The sequence below is a fragment of the Pseudorca crassidens genome, chromosome 7 (genome assembly GCF_039906515.1).
Source record: "Pseudorca crassidens isolate mPseCra1 chromosome 7, mPseCra1.hap1, whole genome shotgun sequence".
Classification (NCBI taxonomy): domain Eukaryota; kingdom Metazoa; phylum Chordata; class Mammalia; order Artiodactyla; family Delphinidae; genus Pseudorca; species Pseudorca crassidens.
Genome location: NC_090302.1, coordinates 106,124,409 through 106,142,425, shown reverse-complemented (window position 1 = coordinate 106,142,425; position 18,017 = coordinate 106,124,409). Strand labels below are relative to the sequence as shown.

Below are 18,017 nucleotides of genomic sequence, written 5' to 3'. Positions count from 1 at the left end.
GGTGTGAGGGCCAGGATGGCGAGCTGCACTGCTTGTCTTCCTCACCCGTTCTCGGTCTGTGGAGTGCTCAGCCCGGTACCCTCCAGACTCCAAACCGGTGGGCTTTACACCCTGAAAGAAGTTTCTCCTCTAAAGAAATCAAAAGTGGGAGGAAAAGAAAGTGTAAACAGTGTCTCATTTTTGATGAGGACCATTTGTGTCCAGTTAAAAGCAAATTACCCCCTCCCACCACCAAAAAAAATCATTCTAGAAACATACTCGTCAAGCTGAAAGACAGCTGAACTGAAACATGTATTGGGCCCTTGTTGCACACGTGGGTTAGTACCACAGTGTTATGCTTTTGTTAGCGGATTGTTTTGGTTTGGTGGTTGTCGCTTTTTTGTTTGTTTGTTTCATTTTGCATTTTCTGCCTTAGAGAAAGGGAGGGAGTAGTTGGGGTAAAGCATAGGCGAAAGGAGCACTGTTGGCCCAGAAGGAGAACGGGGAGGAAAAACTCACCGCCCTGGGTCACTTATCATTCGGGTGGCCCGTGTTTCGGGGTTGGAGGGGTGGTGGCAGTTGTTGAGGAAAACAGCTCAGAACAGGCGAGAGGAAGGGTTCTGATGTCCCATCACCTCGGTGTGCCGGGGACCTTACGTGAGCGCTGGGGTGCCCTGGACCCTAGTCGCTGAGCGAGGTGTGGTTGGCTCCCTACATTTCTCGGCCTGAGCTGGGAGATCACTTTCCTCCTCTTCACAGAACCCCTGACCTCAGGAAGAGAGGCACTAACAGGAAACTCTAAGGAAGGGTAGCAGGAAACAGAGAAAGCTGGAGGCCTCCGGAGCGCAGGGGTAACAGCTGATGGTGACCCCAAGCTTGCTGGGCCTTTCTCTAGACATGGTTGGAGCAGTTAAGCCACTTCCGATTTCCATGAGCGATCTGATACACCACTGTGTGCCTGTCAACTTGCTGGAAGAAACAGTTAAGAGCCTGTTGTTTTCACTCCTGAGTAATGTCACCCTCTGTCCCTGAACCACGGCAGACTCCGCAGCCCCTCGGTGGTGTGTGAATAAGGGAAACAGGAGGCCGCCTGGTCTCCACTGCAGGGGAGGAGAACCTGGGGAGAGTCCTCAGGCAGTGACTGTGGAGTCGACTGGCTTTGAGACAGTTATAAGATGCTAACCAGGCAGGAAGGAGGGTGAAAGGCAGTCTGAAGAGGAGGAGAGGTGTCAGTCCTAAAGGACAAGTGCGGTTTGAAACGCAACCCGTCAGGTCTGTTGGAAGCCTTGTTCTTCCGGGAACTGGAGGCTCGGTCCAGACTCTTCAGTAAACGCAGTGACAATGCCTTGACTCTCTGGGTGCCACGTTCGGTTGGCAGTTGGGTGGTATTTGGCCAAAGTAAACATTGACTTACTAATTGGTTTTCTCTCAAGATAATAAAAAGAGACATCTGTTAAAAAATAAAAAAATGCTATCTGATTCAGTGTGTCCTACACAACTGAGGATAAGGCCTCACCATTGCGCACTGCGTAGTACCAGTAGACCTGCAGGTCCAGACCAGAAATCCAAACTAGCCAAAAAGTCACAGTTCTTGCTAATCAGCCAGTAGTGGTACCAAGTCGATGATGGGAAGTGACGAGAAGACTGCCCTCAAGGGGCTCAGAGGTCATTTGAGGGTAAACCCATGGCTGTCACCATCAAAGTGACTTAAATACAATGAAAAAATAAATGCAAACCAAGACAGTAAATCCCTTGCTCATCAACATGGCCGGCAGATCAGGGCTTTTCCCTGAAATTTTTGTTCTTCTTTCCCCCCACTTCACTGGTTACTTGGGTTTGACAGGATGAGAATTCGAAACGGCCAAATGGTGAGCCTGAGCACTGCAAAGGGAGGCTTAGCTCAGGACGCGGCCCCTCCTGCCTCACAGCCTCCTCTTGTTTCCTCCTTCTTCTGCCCCCACCTGCCCCTGTCACGCTGGTTCCTCAGCCCCTCCACGTGGTCTGTCCTGAGCAGTACACCCAGCCGCCCCCAGCGCAGTCCCACCGGATAGACCTGATGATTGACTGCCAGCCACCCGCCATGTCCTATCGGCGCGCCGAGGTCCTCGCCCTGCCCTTCAAGCGTCGGTATGAGAAGATAGAAATCATGCCAGAGGTGAGCTGTGCTGCTTCCCAGGGTCACAACCGGGTTTTCCACTTGAGTCTGCGGAAGACCGTCCCAGCAGTGGCTTTCTTTGGGGTTTGTATCACACATGGATGAACCAAAGCACATCGACCCTTAAGCAAGTAACTGGGAAGAGAGGTGGGATTTTCAGAACCTCCTCATTTTTCCAGTAATGAAGTAACAGCTATCAACCTCAGGCCTGCTGGAGCACTGCTTATATTAAAGCTTAATGTGTGTGGGAGGCCAGGGCGCAGGCCATAGCGTGGAGAACAGGTAAGCCAGCGTCAGCTCTGTCCCTAACCACCTGAGGGTGTGGGTTTCCTCGTCCCTCCTGGACCCCATTTATGAGTGAGGGCCAAGTTTCACCAAGTTCAGAGATAGATGGAGGAGATGAGAGTAACCAAAAAGTAAGGAATGTAAACTTTGATTACTATTTGCATGCATTTTAGTATAACTTAAAGATTTTATTCTACTGAAGTCTAATATTTTTTAGTTCTCTGATATCTGAGCTTGTTTTAATAGGGAAAAAAGGTAAAAAGCATGTCGTGCATGTGGGACAGCTGAGGTGGGTTGCGCCTGAGTGACGGGTGTGGGGAGGGGCAGTGGGAAGCGTGTGGCCCAGCTGCCGCAGTGACGGTGTGCCGAGCTCTGAGGACGCTGCTTTTGGCTTGCTGTTGCCGCCGGAGACGCTTAAACATGTTTTTAGCAAACAGGAAAAAGAAGTAGGAAAACTTAAAAGCAGTGTCCCCCGATTCTCTCTGGAGCTCAGAAGAGTAGCCAGATCTTGGAGTTTGAAGGCTAAGGCCCTGAATGTTGCCCATTTCCAAGACCCTAACAAAGGCTGGTGGTGGAACAAGGCCAGGTGCCATCAATGGGGACCCAGTGTCCGGTACATTCAGTCCTTTCCACAGTTAACCTGAGTTGTTCTTTTTTAAATTAAGAGCAATAGACAGGGGCTTCCCTGGTGGCACAGTGGTTAAGAATCCGCCTGCCAATGCAGGGGACATGGGTTTGAGCCCTGGTCCAGGAAGATCCCACATGCCACGGAGCAGCTAAGCCCATGGGCCACAACTACTGAGCCTGCGTACCACAACTACTGAAGCCCACATGCCTAGAGCCCATGCTCTACAACGAGAGAAGCCACCACAATGAGAAGCCCGCACACCGCAACAAAGAGTAGCCCCCACTCGCTGCAACTAGAGAAAGCCCACACACAGCAACGAAGACCCAGTGCAGCCAACAATAAATAAATTAATTTATTTTTTAAAAAATAGAGCAATAGACAAAGGAGATCCAAACAGATTTCCGTAACTAATTTAGAGAAAATTGAGTCAGCAAGATAAAACTAGCAAGACTTGTTTGCTAGATAAAACTAGCAAGTGGTCGTGTTTTTCACTAAGACACATAGAAGTAGATGATCGTTCACATTTCACATCCATTTTCATTTCACTCTTGGTTCCTGGGGAGGGAGCCGTCACAGCACGTGTCCCCTCAGCAAACAGCATGTGGCCGGATTGAGGGGGCAGAAGAGCTGCCTGTGAGCCCAGGCTGGAGAGATGAAGTGGGGAAAGTTATAAAGGTGATTTTTTTAAAGGGGCAGTTTATTGCTTATTGGTAAGCAGTAAACCGGTGGAGAGATATGTATGGTTCCTCAGGTTGACTGCTTTGAGTGTCATTGGGATGTTTGTGGTCTGCTAGTTCTTTAAAAGGAAAATAGCCATTTTTCGTTGGAGCTTGTGAGAGCAGCTGCTCACACCCTGGTATCTGGGCTCAGCAGCTGACTTGCATTTCTCTCTGATAACAGCTCCTTCACAAGAGAGGTGGCCAGGGCTACCTGTGTCAGGAGTTTCCTCATGACCTTAGTATACCTGACAGTGAGCAGGGAACTGGCCTCTCCTCTGCTCTTCCCTTTGAGGCCACGTCCTACTGAGACCCAAGAGAATAAAGAAAGTTCTTTCAGCTCTGAATTCCAGGTTATCCTTTCTCCATATTTCATTGGCCCAGCCCTTTGGCTCCCCCATTTAATTGTAATGCAAATAATATGTTTATTGAGGTGTCACTATGGGCCAGGATCTGTACTCAGCACTTCCCATGGACTGTCTCACCCATCTTATGAGATAGGTACGCTTACTCAATTAGACCTGGTCTTTTCCATCCCTGAGGAAACCTAGGTGATCACCAGTATGTGCCCTTTGTGCCCCAAAGGTCATTCCTAACATATGTCACAGATTTTGTCCTGTAAGTGAGAGTAGAGCCCCCAGTTGATCTGTGCCGCTGCGGCAATGGGGCACCCAGCCCATGGCCTTCCTGTGGGGATCGCAGTGCGGGGCTCCGTGTAATCCATCACCAGCCGCAGCAGCAGCACTGGGGACTCGTTAAAAGTGCAGGTTCTCCAGCCCCACCTCAGGCCTGCTGAATCGACACTCCAGGGTGAGGCCCAGCAGTCTGGGTTTCAGCCAGCCCTCCCCGGGAGCCAATGCTTGCTAAAATTTGAGGACCGCTGGTGTAAGAGACCTATTTCATATATGCCAGTTTTCAATACAAAAGGCAAAAAGAAGGGAGAATGTTGAGTTTTTAAAGACAAAAACAAAATTACTATCCATCTACAAAGAAACAGTCTTACTAATAAGCTTCTGGCATTTCCCATGCCCAAGTTTATCCTCACCGTGATTAAACAGTCCACATTAAGCTTGTCTGTTCCCATTTTAAATTACCAAAATAAAAGATAAATCTACCTCTTTTATGCCTTCTGACACTGAGCCAGAGAAGGAAGGGATTGGCTTTGGGGAGTGCACAGCACGCTCTTCTATCTTTCGTGAAGCTCCTCCCTCAAGTCCAGTGGGAGTAGACCAGCAGCCTTGACCCTGAGACCTGCCCCACGCCCACCTGTTTGTCACTGCTGGTCTCTGGGGGGTCACCTCCGTCTTCCTGCAGGTCGGCCAGGGCTCTTTTTGACCAGCTGTCCTCCTGAAGCCTCCTGCTAGAACATTGAAATAATTGCTCTTTGTTTTAGACTTCCAGTTGCCTAACCCATCAGGTTAATATTGCCTGTGTTGGAATTTTTTGTTTCGTTTTAGTAGTTTGGCGTTGATGATGGATTTTGTTTTCTTTTTTTTTTTTTTGATTGGGAGGGAGAGATGAAAGCAAGTTCCCCTCCAAAAAGGGGCCAAGTTTTTGTTTTGTGGTTTGTAGCAAAGAAGTGGCACTAACCATCCCCACTTCTAGTTATTTTGGTTGTTTAATATGTTTTTATGATTGTGCTTTTCATTTCCTCTGCATTTTGCTCATCTCAAAGTGAAAGGCTGTGACCCAGTGTCTTTGCGTTATTTTTGTCTGGTATTTACCTTCTGGCCAAGGTCTGTCTTACAGTGGCTGGGCTTGAAGGCTTAGGGTTAGATTACAGTACTCTAAGCCAGCAGTCCTCAAACTTTTTGGTCTCAAGACTTCTTAAAAATTAGAACCCCAGAGAGCTTTTGTGTATGCGGGTTATATCTATTGATATTTGCTATAATAGAAGTTAAAACTAAGACATTTTAAAAATATTTAATTCTTAAATGAATAATTATTAAATAAAAAATAATATAAACCCATTAGACGTTAACATTTTTTTTTTATTTTCATTTACTTTTGGCTGCGTTGGGTCTTCGTTGCTGCACGCAGGCTTTCTCTATAATGGCGGAGAGGGGGGGACTACTCTTCGTTGCGGTGCACGGGCTTCTCATTACGTGCGCTTCTCTTTGTTGTGAAGCATGGGCTCTAGATGCGTGGGCTTCAGTAGTTGCAGCACGCAGGCTCAGTAGTTGTGGCTCGTGGGCTTAGTTGCTCTACGGCATGTGGGATCTTCCCAGATCAGGGACCAAACCCGTGTCCCCTGCATTGGCAGGCGAATTCTTAACTACTGAGCTGCCAGGGAAGCCCCTAAAAGGTCTTTTTTTGGAAAATGTTTCAAAAAAAAAAAGATAAAGAGAAGAAGGGCACTGTTCTATGTTTGCAAATCTCTTTAACGTCTGCCTGTTGAAGACGGCTGGATTCTCCTGTCCCCTTTTGCTTTCAGTCTGTTGTGATATACAAGTCATGTAGCCTCTAGAAAATTCTAGTGAACCCTTGTGAGAGAATGAGAGTGAAAAGGCAAAACATTATTAATGACAATCATATTGACCTCGATGCTACAAAAGAGCCTCAGGAGCCGCAGGGGTCTCTGCCACCACACCTGAGAACCAGCACTCTGGATGGTCTTCTTTTGTTTTTAAGGCCCCTCAGGCTTCTCAAGCTTTTATGTTTATGACTCTGTCGTAAGATTCATTTTTCAATAAAAATAAGCTTGTTCATTCTAGAAAACTTGGAAAATAAGGGGGAAGAAAAAGGATAAAGACAAAAAAAATCAGTCCTAATCCCAATACCAGACATAATTACTGTCCAATTTTTTTGTATTTGCTTTGTGCGTTCACTCTGTGTGTGCGTTTAAGTCATACCTCGTATAATATCTTTGTAAAGTAACAGTATATTGTCATTAAATATATTTCAAAAGTATCTTAGGTATATAATGGTCTATCATAAATGCATCGTAATTTAACTGGTCCTTTACTGGTGGACATTTATTATTTCTGCTTTTTCAAACTATAAATAATACTTTCAGAAACATTCTTTTACATAAATCTTTGTATGTGGAATGTAGATATAGAACTAAAAGTATCATTTGGTTTTGCCTGGGAAATGCATGTGGGACGTGAAGGGGTTAAAATCTGCTGCTGTTCTTTAGGTTTTGCTACTACTAATGGATGCTTGTTTCTCCCCCAAATGAAAGTGTGTCCTGTGCAGCTTCCTTGTAAATCCTCCCTCTTGGTCCCTGTAGCTGCAAAGTGGGAGAGCTGATGGGCATGCGCTAATAGAAAAATTCTATTTCTGGGGTGGTAGGTGGATGCATCCTCCTTCGCAGAGGTGTCTGGCTGAGTCGTCTTGTGAGCTCTAGGTAGACTTCCCTTGTGGCAGGGCTGCCACTTCAGAGAGTCTTCTTGGAGATAGAATTTATTCCTGGGGCTGCCCAGGGAGAGCCTCTCCCCTGCTTGGTTCCCACAGTGCTATCTGCAAACCTCCCAAGCCAATTCTTTGACTTTAAAGTTCTGCCAGACAACCTGACCTTTGATCCTTTGATGGGAACAATAGTGTAGGAAGGAAAAGATTATTTATGGATGGGCATTGTCAGGAGCTCAGAGCACACACGCATCTCAGTGGGAACATTTCACGCTGGTTTCATATGTTTTCTCTTTTTATCCCTTTTTTTTTTTAATTGAAGTATAATTGACCTACTGCTGTGTTAGTTCCTGGTGCACAACATAGCAATTTAATATTTCTATACATTACAAAATGATCATCACACTAAGTCTAGTTACTGTCTGTTACCATATGACTTTATTACATTACTGACTATGTTTCCTGTAATGTACGTTTCATCCCTGTAAATCAATCTCTCTTACGTATTTCACTCATCCCCTTATCCCTTCCCCTCTGGCATCCACCTGTTTGTTCTCTGTATCTATGAGTGTATTTCTTTTTTTTTTTAATGTTTGTTCATTTGTTTTTTAGATTCCACATATAAGTGAAATCATGGTATTTGTTATATTATTTCACTTAGCATAATACCCTCTAGGTCTATCCATGTTGTCACAAGTGGCAAGATTCCTTTTTTTTTATGGATGAATAATATCCCACTGCATACACACACACACACACGCACACACACACGTACATACACAGACCACATCTTCTTTATCCATTCATCTGTCAGTGGACACTTAGGTTGCTTCCATATCTTGGCTATTGTAAATAATGCTACAGTGAACATAGGGGTGCATATATCTTTTCAGATTAGTGTTTTGTTTTCTTTGGGTAAATACCCAGAAGTGGAATTGCTGGATCATATGGTAGTTCTATTTTTAATTTTTTGAGGAACTTTTCCATAGCAGCTACACTAATTTACAATCCCACCAATAGTGCACAAGTGTTCCCTTTTCTCTGCATCCTTGCCAACACTTGTTATTTGTTGTGTTTTTGATAATAGCTGTTCTGACAGGTATGAGGTGATACCTCATTATGGTTTCAATTTCCGCTTGCCTGATGATAGTGATGTTGAGCATCTTTTCATGTGTCTGTTGGCCATCTGTATGTCTTCTTTGGGAAAATGCCTATTCAGGTCTTCTGCCAATTTTTCAGTCAGGTTTTTGGGGGTTTTTTATGTTGAATTATATGAGTTCTTTGTATATTTTGGATATTAACCCCATCTGATATATTCTTTACAAATATCTTCTCCCATGCAGTAGGCAGCCTTTTTGTATTGTTGGTAGTATCCTTCACTGTGCAAAACCTTTTTGTTTGATGTTGTTCCATTTGTTTATTTTTGCTTTTGAATCCCTTGTCTGAGGAGACATCCAAAAAAAAAAAATTGGGGCTTCCCTGGTGGCGCAGTGGTTGAGAGTCCGCCTGCCAATGCAGGGGACGCACGTTCGTGCCCTGGTCCGGGAGGATCCCACATGCCGCGGAGCGGCTGGGCCCGTGAGCCATGGCCGCTGAGCCTGCGTGTCCGGAGCCTGTGCTCCGCAACGGGAGAGGCCACAGCAGTGAAAGTCCTGCGTACTGCAAAAAGAAAAAAAAAAAAAATTGATAAAAGACTGCCGTCAAAGAGCATATTGCCTATGTTTTCTCCTAGGAGTTTTGTGGTTTAAGGTCTTAGATTTAAGTCTTTAATCTATTTTGAGTTTATTTTTTATATGGTATAAGACATGAGACTTTTGCATGTGGTTGTTCAGTTTTCCCAATAACATTTATTGAAGAGGCTGTCTTTTCCCCATTGCATATTCTTGCCTCCTTTATCATAGATTAAATGACCATATAAGCATGTGTTTATTTCTGGGCTCTCTATTCTGTTCCATTAACCTATATGTCTGTTTTTGTGCCAATGCCATTTTGGGTTTTTTTGGGGTTTTTTGTTTTTATGCGGTACACAGGCCTCCCACTGTCGTGGCCCCTCCCATTGCGGAGCACAGGCTCTGGACGCGCAGGCCCAGCGGCCATGGCTCACGGACCCAGCCACTCCATGGCATGCGGGATCCTCCCGGACCAGGACATGAACCCGCGTCCCCTGCATCGACAGGCAGACTCCCAGCCACTGCACCACCAGGGAAGCCCCTGCCATTTTGTTTTAATTACTGTAGCTTTGTAGTATAGTTGAAACTCAGAGAGTGTGATACCTTGGGCTTTGTTCTTCTTTCTCAAGATTGTTTTGGCTATTTGGTGTTTTTTGTGTTTCCATATAAATTTTAGAATTATTCTAGTTCTGTAAAAAATGCCATTGGTATTTTTATAGAGTTTGCATTGAATCTATAGATTGCCTTGGGAAGTATGGTTATTTTAACAATATTCTTCCAATCCATGAGCACAGTATATCTTTCCATTTGTTTCTGTTGTCATCAATTTCTTTCATCAGTGTCTTAGAATTTTCCAAGTATAGGTATTTTACCTCCTTGGTTAGATTTATTCCATGGTGTTTTATTCTTTTTGATGCAGTTGTAAATGGGATTGTTTTCCTAATTCCTCTTTCAGATAGTTTGTTGATACTGTATGGAAATGCAGCAGATTTCTGTATAGTGATTTTGTATCCTGCAACCTTACTGAATTCATTTATTAGTTCTAACAGTTTGGTTGTATCTTTAGATTTTCTATATATAGTATCATGTCATCTGCCAACAGTGACAGTTTTACTTCTTCCTTTCCGATTTGGATTCCTTTTATTTCTTTTCTGATTGCTGTGGCTAGGACTTCCAGTACTATGTTGAATAACAGTGTCAAGAGTGGGCATCCTTGTATTGTTCCTTATCCTGGAGGAAATGCTTTCAGCTTTTCACCATTGAGTATGATGTTAGCTGTGTGCTTGTCATCTATGGCACATATATGTGCCCTATATTTAGTATGTTCCCTCTATACCCACTTTCTTAAGAGTTTTTATCATGATTGGATGTTGAATTTGGTCCAAAGCTTTTTCTGAGTCTATTAAGATGATCATGTGATTTTTATTCTTCTGCTTGTTAATGTGGTGTATCCTGTTGACTGTTCCGTGAATATTGAACCATTCTTGCATCCCTGGGCTAAATCCCACTTGATCATGGTATATGATCCTTTTAATGTATTGTTGAATTCGGTTTGCTGATATTTTGTTGAGACTTTTTTCATCTACGTTCCTCAGTGATATTGGCCTGAGATTTTCTTTTTTGTGTGCTGTCTTTGTCTGGTTTGGGTATCAGGGTGATGCTGGTCTTGTAGAATGAGTTTGGAGGCATTCCTTCCTCTTCAGTTTTGGAAAGGTTTGAGAAGAATAAGTGTTAACTCTGATTTAAATTTTTGGTAGAATTCACCAGCGAAGCCAGCTGGTTCTGGACTTTTGTTTGTTATTACTGATTCAGTTTCATTACTGGTAATCGCTCTGTTCATATTTTCTGTTTCTTCCTGATTTAGTCTTAGGAGATTGTACATTTCTAGCAATTTATTCATTTTATTGGCCTGTAATTGTTCATAGTAATCTCTTATGATCCTTTGTGTTTCTGTGGTGTCAGTTTTAACTTGCCCTCTTTCATTTCTGGTTTTGTTTGGTCCCTCTCTCTCTTCTCTTGATGATTCTGACTAAAGGTATATCAATTTTGTTTTTCTTTTCAAAGAAGTAGCTCTTAGTTTCATTGCTTTAGAATTTCTTCTGCTAACTTTGGGTTTTGTTTTTTCCTTTCCTAGTTCCTGTAGGGATAAGATTAGCTTGTTTGAGATTTTTCTTGTTTCCTGAGGTAGGCTTGTTTCACTGTAAGCTTCCCTTAGAACTGCCTTTGCTGCTTCCCATAGATTTTGAATCGTTGTGTTTACATTTTTATTTGTCTCCAGGTATTTTTGAAATTCTTCTTTGGTTTCTTCATTGGTGCACTGGTTGTTGAGGAGCATATTGCTTAGCCTCCGTGTTTTGTGTTTTTTGAAGTTTTTTTCATGTAGTTGATTTCTAGTTTCATAGTGTGGTTGGAAAAGATGCTTGATATGATTTCAGTCTTCTTAAATCTACTGAGACTTGTTTAGTGGCCTAGCATCATGTGATCTATCATGGAGAATGTTCCATGTGCAATTGAAAAGAATGTATATTCTGCTGCTTTGGGCTGGAATGTTTTATATATATATATATGCGCACCATTTGGTCTAATGTGTCATTTAAGGTGTTTCCTTATTGATTTTATGTCTAGATGATCTATTCAATGATGTGAGTGGGGTGTTAAAAGTCTCTTAATATTATTGTATTGCTTTCGGTTTCTCCCTTTAAGTCCATTAATGTTTGCTTTATAGATCTTGGTGCTTCTGTGTTAGGTGTATATACATTTATGTTACATCTTCTTGCTGGACTGACCTATTTATCATTATGTAATGCCCCTTTTATTACAGTCTTTATTTTAAAGTCTGTTTTGTCTGAGTATAGCTTTTCATTTCATAGAATATCTCTTTCCATCCCTTCACCTTCAGTCTGTGTCTCTCCTTATTTCTGAAATGAGTCTTTTGTAGGCCACATGTAGATGGGCCTTATTTTTTAATCCATTCAGTACTCTATGTCTTTTGAGTGGCAGATTCAGCCCATTCACATTTAAAATCATTATTTTATAGGTATGTATTTATTGCCATTTTCTTAATTATTTTCTGGTTGTTTTTGTAATACTTTTGGAAAAGTTAGCTAATAGTCTTATGGGAGTTCCTTTGTATGTAACTAGTTGTTTTTCCCTTGCTGCTTTTAAGATTCTTTATCTTTAATTTTTGCCATTTCAATTACAATATGTCTCGGTGTGGACCTCTTTGGGTTCATCTTATTTGGGACTCTCTGGGCCTGCATGTCTGTTCGTTTCCCAGGTTAGGGAAGTTTTCAGTTATTATCTCTTCAAACAGTTCTCTGCCCCTTTCTCTATTCTCAAGTTCCCTATTATGTGAACGTTAGTGCACTTGATATTGTCCCAGAAGTCTCTTAAACGATTTTCTTTTCTCTTTTCTTTTTTCTGTTTAGATTGGGTGATTTCTACTACTCTGTCTTCTAGTGTGCTGATCTGTTCCTTTGTGTCAACTAATCTACTCTTGATTCCTTCCAGTGTATTTTTTGTTTCAGTTACTGTGTTCTTCAGCTCTGGTTCTTCTTTATATTTTCTAACACTTTATTAAAAACTTCTAACATCTCACTGTGTTCCATCCATTCTTCTCCCAAGTTCATTGAGCATCTTTATGATCATTACCTTGAACTTAGCAGGTCAATTGCCTGTCTCCCCTTTGCTCAGTTCTTCTGGGGTTTTATCTTATTCCTTTGTTTGTAACATATTCCTCAGTCTCCTCATTTTGCCTAATTCTGTTTTTATTTCTGTGTGTTAGGTAAGTTGGTTACATTTCCCAATCTTGGAGAACTGGACTTTTGTAGGAGACGTCCTATGGGGCCCAGCAGCACACACCCCTCTGGTCACCAGATATATGCTCTAGGGTCACCCCCTTTGAGGGCAGAGCTGACTACCACAGGAACACTGGTAGGTGGGGCTGCCAGGCCACCTACCCAAGTGTGTGGGTCTTGACTCTACCATGTCTCTGCCCCACTCCTTATTGTGACTCCTTCATATCTTTAGTTGTGGAAGATTATTTTCTGCTAGTCTTCCAATCATTCTCATCTATGGTTGCTATATCTACAGTTGTAATTGTGGAGTGCCCATGGAGGAGGTGAGCTCAGGGTCTTCCTACTCTGCCATCTTGGCCACCCCCCCACCCCCCGTTTTTTGGTTCATGAAATAGTCCTCACATCCGTTTGCCAGTCATTTCAAATATCCTCACCTGCTTCCTCTGCCCATTTGATACTGATCTTCATGTTTACATAAATGGCATCTTGCATTTTTTTTTTAATAAAGGAGGCTTGGATAGGTTGAGGTCTGCATGCGTTTAAGAACAGTAGTCAACTAAACTCGAGTGTTAGGGCCTCTCGTAAGATCACATGTCACTACTGGTGGCTGGGTTAGGGGACTCTGAAGTTGCAGAGGAACGGGTACACATCAGACTCTGGTGTTAGAGAAAGAGATGGCCCACAGGTAAAAGCTGTGTACTTCACCTTTGGGAGAAGTCAGATTCCCAGGAATTAGACAGCTCAGTCCGTCCAAATGCTGCTGTCCCTGCCCTTCCTGCCTGTCATTAGTCCCCTGGAGAGGTGAAAGTCGGCACTTGGTGTATATTTTGAGTGAGGAGAAACCGTGTGTGTGTGTGTGTGTGTGTGTGTGTGTGTGTGTGTGTGTGTGTGTGTGTGTGTGTGTGTGTGTGTGTGAGGTATTTTTGATTAAAAATGATTGTTTTAAGTTTTTTTACTTCTTAAAGTTATTTGGTCATTTTAGACTGCAGTGATGTAAATAAAAATTCAAAAGAAAACGAATAATTATGATCACTAAAGGCTGTTTTGACATTTGACGTCTGGTACCGTTCCACCAGACTGGCAGGGGCACATGGTGCTGCGGGCCTGCTGGCCAGGGTGACCCTGACCCTGGGTGTCACCATCCAATCCTGGGCCGTGCACAGGGGTGGCACTGCTGCCCGGTGTGGCCTCCTAGCCCCTGCCTCTGCACAGCACGATGGCAGCACCCTCGTCCCCCCAGTTTACAGGGAGCCTGACTGAAACCCCTCTGTTTGCTCCCAGCTTGCGGACTCACTGGTACCCATGGAGATCAAGCCTGGCGTTTCCTTGGCAACCGTCTCGGCCGTGCTGCACACTAAAGATAACAAGCACATTCTCCAGGTATTGTCAGGGAGGGCGAGGGCCCTGAGATACAGCGGACCTGCGGGAAGAACCCCGTGCAGGTGGGGGCCCTCCCCCCAGCGCCTCGCGCCTCACTTCATGGCATGTGTGCGCCTTGGGGGCAGCTCTTTGGGCCCTTGTCTTCACCCCCGCCCCGAGAAAAACCCCCTTCAGGGTTGGGCTGTGTCGCTCTTGTTCCTCTGCATCACATGCCCATAGCGGCCACTTAAAGTGCGCTGGACCCCGGGCCAGGGCCCTACTGGGTGTTGTCTTATTTAATCCTCACAAAGTTCTCTTTACTATCACCGTCTTAGAGGCAGTCTCTCTGCCCTTCATTTTCTTGACAGAAGGACTGTAGCCAGTCAGTCTGACCCCACAGCCAGTGTTCTCGGAGCTGCTGCCCCTTCATAACCGACACGGGTTATGAAGACCTTACGCAGACAGCACTGAGTTCAGTCAACTGAAAATTAAGAACAGATTTTGATAAAAGGAAGAGATCTTTGCCGAATAAGGTGTTAATTCTATGTGGATAGTTGGCTTTAGCTTGTGTGCATTATGTGGAAATCCAGCTGGAGCCCCAGCTGATGGTGACCCTGAACGCAGGCCCAGGGCCCTTCCAGGAAGCGGGTCCCGTGGGCCGGGTAGCTTCACTCGGGCTCCCGGGTGACTCCTTGATGAGATCCCTGTTTTCCTCCCACCCAGCCCCCGCCCAGGCCTGCCCAGCCCACAGGCGGCAAGAAGAGAAAGCGGGCCAGTGACGACATTCCAGACTGCAAGGTTTTGAAGCCTCTGCTGAGCGGCTCTATCCCCGTGGAGCAGTTCGTGCAGACGCTGGAGAAGGTGAGCGGATGGGGTGCGCTGTCTGAGGCCCCGCGGCCCCGCTCCCGGGAGCGCGTGCTGCCGCTGTTCACCGTCTCCAGTGTCTGCGCTGCTGGCCCTGCAGCATCTGCTTGCTCCTCGGTCATGGCGGGGACAGAACCAGGCGAGGGCCACGGAGACTTAGAGGAGAGCGGGCCCCCCTTCCCCCCAGCACCAGGCTGCCCCCCACCCCCACTTCTCGTGGGAACCAGACCAAGGAGGGGCCTTTCTTTCTTCGAGGACGTAGCTGTGACAGATGGGGCAGGGGGACGGCCAGGAGAAAGAAGGGTCTGCCCCCTCTAGAGCCCCACTTTCCTATGAGAAGACCCCTTGCTGTCAGAGCTAGCATGGCCAAGTCAGAGGAGATTCGAGTCTCGGGCAAGACTCGGGGGCACAGGGGTCACTGATGCCAGATCCGCAGGCACTCAGGAAGCAGAGCCAGCGATTCCCAGACCGAGTGGGAGGAGAGAGAAGCAGGCAGTCATTGTGGAGGATGGTGGTGCCTGCACTGGCTCAGCGGCCATCCCGCCCCTTGTCCCTGCTGGCTGCTCCCCGCAAGGCACAGATTCCATGACTACAAGTAAAAAGAAAAAAGTTTAACCTGAAAAGATTTTGTAATTCTGGCTTTAGTCACAGGACTTCAGAGATCCCTGTTTTGGCATCAGAATTATAGAATCCTTTATAGAAAAGAGGAGGAATTGGCTAAAGATAATATTATTCGTGTTGCTTCTTGCAAGAAGAACTGCAACTATAGTAGATCATTACAGGAAAAGAGACTTTCTTCTGTTAAACTATTTACTGCCTTTTGCCCAAACTAAATAACTCAGTCGCTGAGGTCTTTCAAATCTTAAAAGCTTTCTCTTTATTGGGAATTTTCTTCAGTAGTCGTTTGATTTTCCCTGAAGGGAGGGCTTTCCCCAAGTTGTGTGGCTCTCCTGGCCCCTAGTGACATGGGGACACCCCGTGGGAATTACCCCAGGGAGCTCCATGTGCCATGATCACACCAGTAGCAGCTTCCTCCCGACCGTGCTGCGCCCCCCGGCCCTGCTGACGGGACTCACGCTTGACTTGTTTCTTAAAATCTTCAAACAGCTTGCTTTCCCAGAAAGACTTTGTTTAGCTCTCCTGCCTGGGTGCTCGGGAGTTGACCCCTAGGCCCCGACCCTAGCTACTCCCCCCACCATTTCTGCCCCACCTCCTTTGCAGGAGGAATATCCGTGGCTGCCCCAAACTACACTGAGATTTCCAGAGCCAGGTGTGGAGAATCTCCCTAGGTCATGTTCATTTACCTAGCCTGTGTCCTTTCCAGGCAAATTAGTCCTCTTTCCATTTCTTTTCTTCTTTCTCAACTTGACATGTGATGTGTAAGAAAATTCTGAATTAGCATTGGAGGTGGCCCTGGAGAAGTATTTGATATGCTGCCTTATCTGTCTTCTCCCTTGGGAGGAATTTGCCACATCAAAAGGTCAGTGGTATCTTGCTGTGAAGAATGGCATTTTCCTGGGACAGGATGGAGTTTTACCAGGGACCACAGGCGTGGTATGGAGGCTGGTACGGAACAGCCTGGCATCCCAGGCTCCTGAGCTCAGGTGCTTAGATGTGCTCCTCAGATAAAAGCTTAAGCAGGTTGTAGGAATTCTGCTGTGTTTTGCATGAGATATTTGTATGTTTGGGGGCTTCAGTTTGAATTCTGTTGCTGTAGCTGGTCCTGTGATTAGTCTGTAGAATTGCACTGAGTGTCCAAAATGCCAGTTTCTAGGATGTTCAGTTTAGCCAATTCTAGGAAGCGTGATTTTAGAACTCTCAGTTGCTGAAATGTCCTCTGGCTTTTCAGAGCACCCAACATCCTCCTGTCCCTTTTCTTTTGGAGCAGCATGGCTTCAGTGATATTAAGGTGGAAGACACAGCCAAGGGCCATATCGTCCTGCTGCAGGAAGCTGAGACACTCATCCAGATCGAGGAAGATTCGACCCATATCATCTGCGACAATGACGAGATGCTCAGGGTACGCCTGCGGGACCTTGTCCTCAAATTCCTACAGAAGTTCTGAGTGGAACACGAAAGCCATCTCCACTTCCCTGAGACCCTGCTGCAGTCCTTCACTGTGGCTGCCCAGCACCCAGCGGAGGAAGGCCATGCAGCCTGGCAGGTCTCTGTGGTGGTGGTCTCTGGCTTGAGCAACATTCTCAGGAGTTACGGCCAGAATCTCCCAGTCTGGCTTCTTGGTACTGTTTCAGGCAAGAGCTTTTCCTTTAACCTTCAGCCTCATCTTCTTCCCAGTCCTGCCTCTCTCAGGTAGCCAGGCAGGTGAGGCAACAAGCCAAGGAGAAGGCTGAGAGCTACAGCAGCTTTCCAGGAGGTTAATAGTGGACGGAGAGGTAAAAAGATGAGGACTTGTGACCTGTTTTTCATGGTTTCACAGGCCTTGGGCAGGGGAACTAGTCTTTGAGTTTGTTTTACTGTCTACAGTGCTGTACCTGATAAGAAAGATGCTCCCCCAAAATTAGCAAAATGAACCCATCTATCTGTATTTTACAATGTGAGCTCATTTTGTTAATAAAACTTATTTTTTATAGAAGTAGCTGTGTTCTGGTAAACCTACAATTTATATAGCCATTTAGTATCTGAACGAATATGAAAATATACAGAACTGAACTTAGAAAACACCACAGCAAATTTTAGTTTGGTATGTGCATTAGTATATTTCTTAAATTGTACGAACGGGTGCTTAACTTCATCTGAGCTGTGTCAGTATGAGAAACACCAGCACAGAGCGCTGACACTGACCTTGACCTTCTGGGGGAGGGCCTGAACCAGCATCTCAGGCTCCACCCACAACCCTCCGCTCACCACTGCTTCTCCCACAGATGATCAGGATTCTCCGCATTGCGCTGAGCAGTAAACTCAGATGCCTGTGTCTGAAATAATGGAATTGCTTAAAACAGGTATTTACCAGATTACCTCAACTCTGAGATAGCATCAGTTGTAACACACATGCCAATTTTGCAAGTATTAAAATGTGGAGAGTAGCATACAAGTCTTAGAACTGGCCAGCAGTAGAAGTAGACGCTTACCGTCTTTTCGGGCCAGTTGAAATTCAGTCGGAGGTCAGTCCACCCTGGCCAGCAGCAAAGCATCACAAAGGGCTTTAGTGACCCAAGAACTGTAACACTATAGAACTACTTCCTCAGGTTTCAT

General features: G+C 45.2%; 1 protein-coding gene and 1 long non-coding RNA gene across 6 annotated transcripts in view; one reads left to right on the top strand and one right to left on the bottom strand.

Annotated features, from left to right (window-relative positions):
* INTS9 (integrator complex subunit 9) overlaps positions 1 to 17,900 on the top strand; it is a 109,932-nt gene extending 92,032 nt beyond the window's left edge. For 3 of the 5 annotated variants that reach the window (XM_067745281.1, XM_067745279.1, XM_067745282.1), the window contains 4 exons: positions 1,967 to 2,134; positions 13,863 to 13,961; positions 14,664 to 14,801; positions 16,654 to 17,397. In XM_067745281.1, coding sequence (XP_067601382.1) covers positions 1,967 to 2,134; positions 13,863 to 13,961; positions 14,664 to 14,801; positions 16,654 to 16,869 — 621 coding nt within the window. In that variant the 3' untranslated portion in view covers positions 16,870 to 17,397. Of the gene's footprint in view, positions 1 to 1,966; positions 2,135 to 13,862; positions 13,962 to 14,663; positions 14,802 to 16,653; positions 17,398 to 17,686 lie in introns of those variants that run through there. The other 2 variants (XM_067745284.1, XM_067745280.1) reach the window with 2 other exon arrangements.
* On the bottom strand, positions 15,415 to 18,017 carry LOC137228182 (uncharacterized). Its single transcript, XR_010945176.1, has 2 exons — positions 17,894 to 18,017; positions 15,415 to 17,737 (listed from the first exon to the last, which is right to left on the bottom strand). It is a non-coding gene; the product is annotated as an uncharacterized lncRNA (long non-coding RNA).